The sequence below is a fragment of the Schistosoma mansoni genome (assembly GCF_000237925.1).
Source record: "Schistosoma mansoni, WGS project CABG00000000 data, supercontig 0672, strain Puerto Rico, whole genome shotgun sequence".
NCBI classification, from domain to species: domain Eukaryota; kingdom Metazoa; phylum Platyhelminthes; class Trematoda; order Strigeidida; family Schistosomatidae; genus Schistosoma; species Schistosoma mansoni.
Genome location: NW_017386399.1, coordinates 4,556 through 11,111, shown reverse-complemented (window position 1 = coordinate 11,111; position 6,556 = coordinate 4,556). Strand labels below are relative to the sequence as shown.

Here is a 6,556-nt window from a genome sequence, read left to right as displayed (position 1 = left end):
CGACGAATAGCCGACTTTTCCCCTAAATATTCTACCTATAGGCAGAAAAATTAGTGAAAAATGTCACGAAAAGTAAGAACAGTCGGTAATGAATTTACGGTATGGATGTATATGAAGCATGAGAATTACCTTCTGAACATCTCTCCATTTCAGATGAGAATACAACATTTTTTCTGCTTCATCAACATCCCAACTGCGAGCGCGAAGCCAACGAACAAGATAACGTTTTGATCGGCATATATCAAGTGGACAACTGAGCATTCTTTCATAAAACTGGTGAAGTACTGACAACTCATCTCCTGTCAGACTCTCTTCCAAACCCAAGTCGTACTCCACTGACCACATGAGAACATAAAATTGACAGTTTGAATTTCCGCCTCGAAAGGAGGTTGTCCTTGAGAGGGCAATTTACTGCTTTGTCTAAATTAGCGAAATACTTTAAACCAATTTTCTGAATACAATTTAGATAGATATGAAATTGTTATGAACGAGACATTCAGAACCAATGTCGTTATCATTTAATATTATCCCTCCTGGAAGCAATTTAGGGCATGCATCCAAATGTTTGTAAATGAAATGTAGATGTGTTCACTTGATTTCCCAAGCTAATAAGTATAAATCACTAATAATGTATGTGAATCAAACTTAGGTATATGAATCTGTAGCAGTTTGTCGGGAGATATCCTTGTGAGCCCTCAACGAAAATATTAATTTGGTAAAACTTCCAAGGGTATCGCATACGAACAATCGATTACTCTAAAATAGTGTACACAATTTCTGAGGTTGATCCTACACCGATGGACTTTCAGATTGTTTCCACAAACTTTGATATGAAGGCACTCCTTTAGTTTTTAAAGTAATCTTCATGTGGGTTTTGAATAAATTTCATTACATCATTTATTGTCCCTAACTTCCATCCTACTAGAGTGTCCATCAGTGAGGTTTTGTGGCGTTCTGTTGTCAGGTGTACTCCTAAATATAAGTTGTAATCGCTGGATAATTACTTTTACAGCTATACCTCCTTTAACTTTTAAGGCGGCCCTTTTAGATCTGTCCACAAAACGTTCAGCTTGGCCAATAGATTGTGGATCGTATGGTGTAGAGCGAATAAGAACAATAGAATTTCTATTGCAAAAGTCACTGAATTCGCGAGATCTAAATTGGGACCCATTATTGGTGACCACAGTCTCTGGAAGTCCATGGCACGCAAATGTATTCATTAATACTTTCAACATGTTCTGCGCCGTTGGAGGCACTACTGAATGGATTTGAGGCCATTTCGAATGTGCATCTACTAACGCTGAACAATATGCTCCTGCTATAGGACCCTCAAAATCTAAACGTATTCTGGACCATGAACGTTCTGGTTCTAGTCAGTTTATTGGTTCAACCTTTGTTAGGTTTTCGGACGCGCACTGACATTCTTCACACTTTTTGATTATGCCTTCTATCTGAGCACCCATTTTGGCCAGTATGCGTAACTGCGTGCAAATGATTTCATTCGGGCTATTCTTGAATGTCCTGTGTGGCAATGTTTGAATACCCTTTTCCATGATTCTTTTGATTTCATTACATGTCCTCCAAACATAAGGCATTCTCTAACTGCGCATAGAGCTTGCCGTCGCTGAAATAAGTGTTTAAATTCTTCGACTAAAGGCGATCTCTATTTATTTTGAAGGTGATGAATCATCCATCAAAGCGTCGAGTCCCCCCCTGTGGCACTGGCTATTTGGCAGGCCGTTACGGAAAGGGATTTCACTGCATCCATGAAACTGCCATTTTCATGATCTGTAGTAGGAGTCACAACAAGAATAGAAACTTCATCAGTATCAGGGTAAATAATTATTAACCGACTGACCCGAATCTCCTACCCGATGATACTGAATATCTAAAGTATGTTCTAGAAGTGTTATTGCCCACCTCTGTTTTCGGTTTGCTGAACTCACCGACATTACAAACTTCGAGCCCAAATCTTATAATGAGGATTTGTGGCCAGTCAACAAAGCAAAACGTTTGACATAAAGCGTTTTGTGAAAACAATGTACAGCAAAAACAATCGCCAACGCTTCGTTTTCGATTTGACTAGTATTTATCTGCTGATTTGAATGACCTAGATGCGTGTATTACTGTTCTTTCCATTCAATTTTGAAGTTCGCGTGAAATTACTGCTCCCACACCGTTTGCAGATGCATCTGCTGCAACTATCAATGGCACCATAGGATTATAATGGGAGCTGCTCAAGCTGAGAATGAAACTAGTGATAGAACACCTTGTTTTTTTAGACGTTGGAGTTTAAGCCTAGTAGCATTTTGCTACTAAACTTCTCACCGTCCTTACGCATAACACTGGTGAATGAGCAACGGTTTTCCTAGGCACTATGTTCGATTATTTATGCCCTCTCTGAAGACTCTGGAGTTCATAGCGCTCTTCAATTTAGTTGAGAGTGCCATCAATGCGAAACCTTAATGACAGGCTATCGTAAACATGTTTTCACACTGCGTCAGAACAATTAGCCTGTAAAATTATGATCAAATTCAGTATTGGTACATTTTTCTTCGGTATCACAATGATAGAATTAACCCCAAAACTGTAGATTTGTCACAATGTGACCATCTAATAAAAAAAGCCTACGTGGAGTCACATCATGGTTTACACTGACTCATCCCATCGCAACAGTCAGACATATAATGTCTTATACGTCTGAAGAACACATTTAGGTTGGGTAGATAGAAGTGTATTCAACTCGAAAAGCAATAGGTTATACAGAGTGACAACGCCTATATGGCTGAGCCATGCAATTTCGATTCTTTGTTGTCGCTTTCACCACTGTTGACCTCCTCTGTGTGTGACATGTTGGATAAGCCTTCTAGGTAATTAGACGCTCATCTTCATAGGTCGTGTGTTTAGGAACCAATATCACTACAAGTCCTCCGCTTTCCGGTCAGGTGACGTGTCGATATTAATCTTCGTCATCAAATTAATGAAAATAATTTGTGAGATGGTTCAATTTTGTGATCGATCCATATTTATGGTGGTAAACAGAATCTCTTTATCAAACCACAGTATTATCTGAATTTTAAACACTTATGGGCATCAGGCTGTCGAGTTATTTTGATAACAATGAGCTACAGAACAATTTTCATTTCGTTTTCAATATGATTCATCTATTAAAGACTCGGCATCAAACAGTTAAACTGTGATGTTTAAATAAATCAATGACTTCTTCGTATTGATGACTGTTGTAATTTTGAATTCCAAATACAATACATTCGTTCGGGCTTATCTGATACTTCTTGATTAAATTGCGTTATTCCTGGGATTACTAGTTTATACTACAATTCAAATACTTCTGATTACCATATAAACTCACCACAAATGAGTTCAATCGGTTAAAAAGGTTCCTCTGCATGTGGTGACAACAACGGCATAATGAGAAAGATAAAATCCAATATTATTATTTAATAATAATCTGGTTCAAGTCTCCAACGTAGTATGAGAGGCCCAAAAGGATGTCATTACACTGTAGTCGGCGTCGAGTCGCCATTGAATATGATCACCACTACATGAAGATTACGTGCAAGGTATCGACCATGATCCCTCGGTAGGCCGAAAAACAGAAGGTTGTTATTGGCTGCAATAAAATATATCTGTTGGCGATCTCGAACTATCGACAGAATACCGAGACGTGCAGAAACGATTTGTCCAACCTCTCACCCTTCCTTGGCTCTAATTCCCCCATTGGGTACGATTTTAGTTGTCGTCTTTTTCTGCACTTTTGTCTGATTATTATCGGTTTTTTGTTTTTTAAATCACTATTTTACATTTTAAACTCTAATCAGTTATTATAATTACCTTATACAAGTTTTGTTGATTATTACTCAGATTCTTATAATGACCTTTGTGTTTGTCACTTTTCTCCATATTTGTCAACTGGATTATTATCTGAGGGATAAATTATTTTCTTCCTTAACCCTTGATTAGTACGTCACTTTGTTGTTTATTGTCGAATCAATTTCTAATGCAATCTCTCCTAGCCTCCTATAGACATATATTTTTCATATAACTAATAATATTATCAACTTTTTGCCGGAGAACGCGCACGCTATGTTCGCATGCATGATTTGGGATTTACAGTGTAGTGCTAGGCAAGCCCACATAATTTATTCTAGCCTCTGGATAGACCGATTTATTCATTCTGCTTGAATCACATTTTGACTGTGTCAGTTATTCGTTCATTAATTTTGACTGTATTTATATATGTGTGTGCACCTTATCCTACTCATCATATGCTTGTAGCTTATTTTTGAGTGACTATTGAAGGATGCAACGGATGTTCTAGTTTTACAACTAGCTACCAGTAGCACCTTCTATGTTCGATCGTTCCCAGTCAGATAGAAATCAGAAGTCAGACGAGAAGAGGCAGGAAAGATATATTTGATTGGTTACCAATATATCGAGGACCTTTTCTATAAGCTGGCTAATGAAACGTAGGAGCTGTGTCCCACGCCGTGTTGAAACGTGATCTGGTACGGATGCATGACCGAAAGCCTTCAGCTAAACAAGTCCACTTAAACAACGTGGTCAGCATCCAATGTCGAACACTTAATGAGCTATTGATTTTGGGGAATTATTTACAGCTACACTATAAATATTGATTAACGTTTGATTAGATCGATTTCGCTAACATACCTTCTCCAATCTAGTTCCCTCTTTCCACTTTTTTCGTCTCCTCGATTGCCTATCCAAGTCAGATGTTTGAGAAAGTTAATAAATAGTGATAAACTCCACAATTCATTAACTTATTATTGACTGAATGTTGTCACGAATCGCAATTCTAACTAGCTGTGAACCAGTAAACATGCCATAATAATTTTCCAGCCTTAAAATAATAGCTTTTCACAGTACTTAAGACTGTAAAAAGAATTAAGGCTTACTAGGCTTTCATTATTCTAAATTGATGCTGTATTCGCGAACTTGATCGAAATCTTCACATGCAACACTAAAAATGGAAGATAGCACATTTGAAATGATTTTGAAAGATACTCTTTATGTTTTCGGGCATCGTTACACTACTAACTTATGCAAACACGATGAACCTATGCAAACTAACACACGCACTTCAAATATAAAATACCCGCCGTTGACATCACACCAATTTTCAAAGGAGGTCGACGCAGTGAACCCTCAAGCTACCGACCAGTGGCCCTTCTCTCCATACCTTCAAAAATTATGGAATCCCTAGTATTCGACGGCATACTTGATCACTTATCATCCTTAAAGTTCTTCTCGCCTCAACAGCATGGTTTCAGAAAAGGTCATTCTTGTACGACCAACCTGCTGACTGCGGTGGATAAATGGACAACCATCCTTGATCGCAAGGGGAAGGTTGACGTCATTTACCTGGACTTCTCAAAAGCTTTTGATAGGGTCAACCATGCATGTCTTATCAAGAAGCTTGGACGATTGGGTATAAAACCCCCTTTAATTGACTGGATCACTTCTTACCTAGAAAACCGACATTTTAAGGTCAGGGTTAACTTCACTCTCTCTCAGGCTATGGAATGTCCTAGTGGGGTCCCCCAGGGTTCAATACTAGGACCTCTTCTCTTCTTGATTTATATTAACGATCTTCCTCAACAAGTTTCATCTGATTTATTGCTTTTTGCTGATGATGTGAAACTTTGGAGAGAGATACGTACGCACAATGATATACTAGTTCTGCAGGAGGATCTGACTCGACTTCAAGTTGGGCAGACGACAACGGACTTACCTTCAACACTTCAAAGTGCAAAGTAGTCCATCTGAGACATGTTGCAGACTATAGTTATAACTTAGGTAACTCCCCTCTAGAAGTTTCCCAAGTTGAAAAAGATTTAGGAGTGTTGGTACCCTACGACCTGAAATCGTATGCGAACTGTGACAAAAACGCCTCTCAAGCAAACCTTGCACTGGTAACATTGAAGCGCATTTTTGGCCAGTTTGACGGTAGAACCTTCCACATAATCTTCAACAGTTTTATTCGTCCCCAATTAGAGTACGGAAACATAGTATTTCCTCCCTCCCTCCAAAAGGATAAGGTCACTCTGGAACGTATACAACGTCGAGCCACGAAATCAGTTCGGGGTCTCAAATTCAAACCTTATGAAGAGCGCCTCAAATCACTTAACCTTTACCCATTAGAGTATAGGCGTCTTAGAGGTGATCTTCTTATGACTTATAGTATCCTTAATACTTCTGGTCATCCCCTTAAACAACTTCTCCTGATATCTCATCGATTTCTATTGAGAAAAGAGTTATTATATGTATATTGTTTTTGAGATTAGGTATGTTATATATATATATCAATCATATGGATGATCAAGTATCTTTTACTTTGAATTATTATGAGGTTTGATCATCGCTTTACCTATATCGGTTTCGGAAACTGAGTAGTTTCAGTAGACGCGAAACTTATAGTTTACTCGAAGCTATGTACACAAATTTGTACTCTGTAACTAGGAGATTGTTTCAGATCGATTTGAATGTCCTGGGAAAACATAAGTACGGGTAACTCCCA

General features: G+C 38.3%; 1 protein-coding gene across 1 annotated transcript; it reads right to left on the bottom strand.

Annotated features, from left to right (window-relative positions):
- Positions 1-63: 63 nt before the first annotated feature.
- Positions 64-345, bottom strand: Smp_199900 (phospholipid transport protein; the record flags this gene model as incomplete). The annotated part of the gene is made up of 1 exon (XM_018795042.1): positions 64-345. The coding sequence occupies one exon, from the start codon at positions 343-345 to the stop codon at positions 64-66; it is 282 nt and encodes a 93-aa protein (XP_018644779.1).
- Positions 346-6,556: the final 6,211 nt, after the last annotated feature.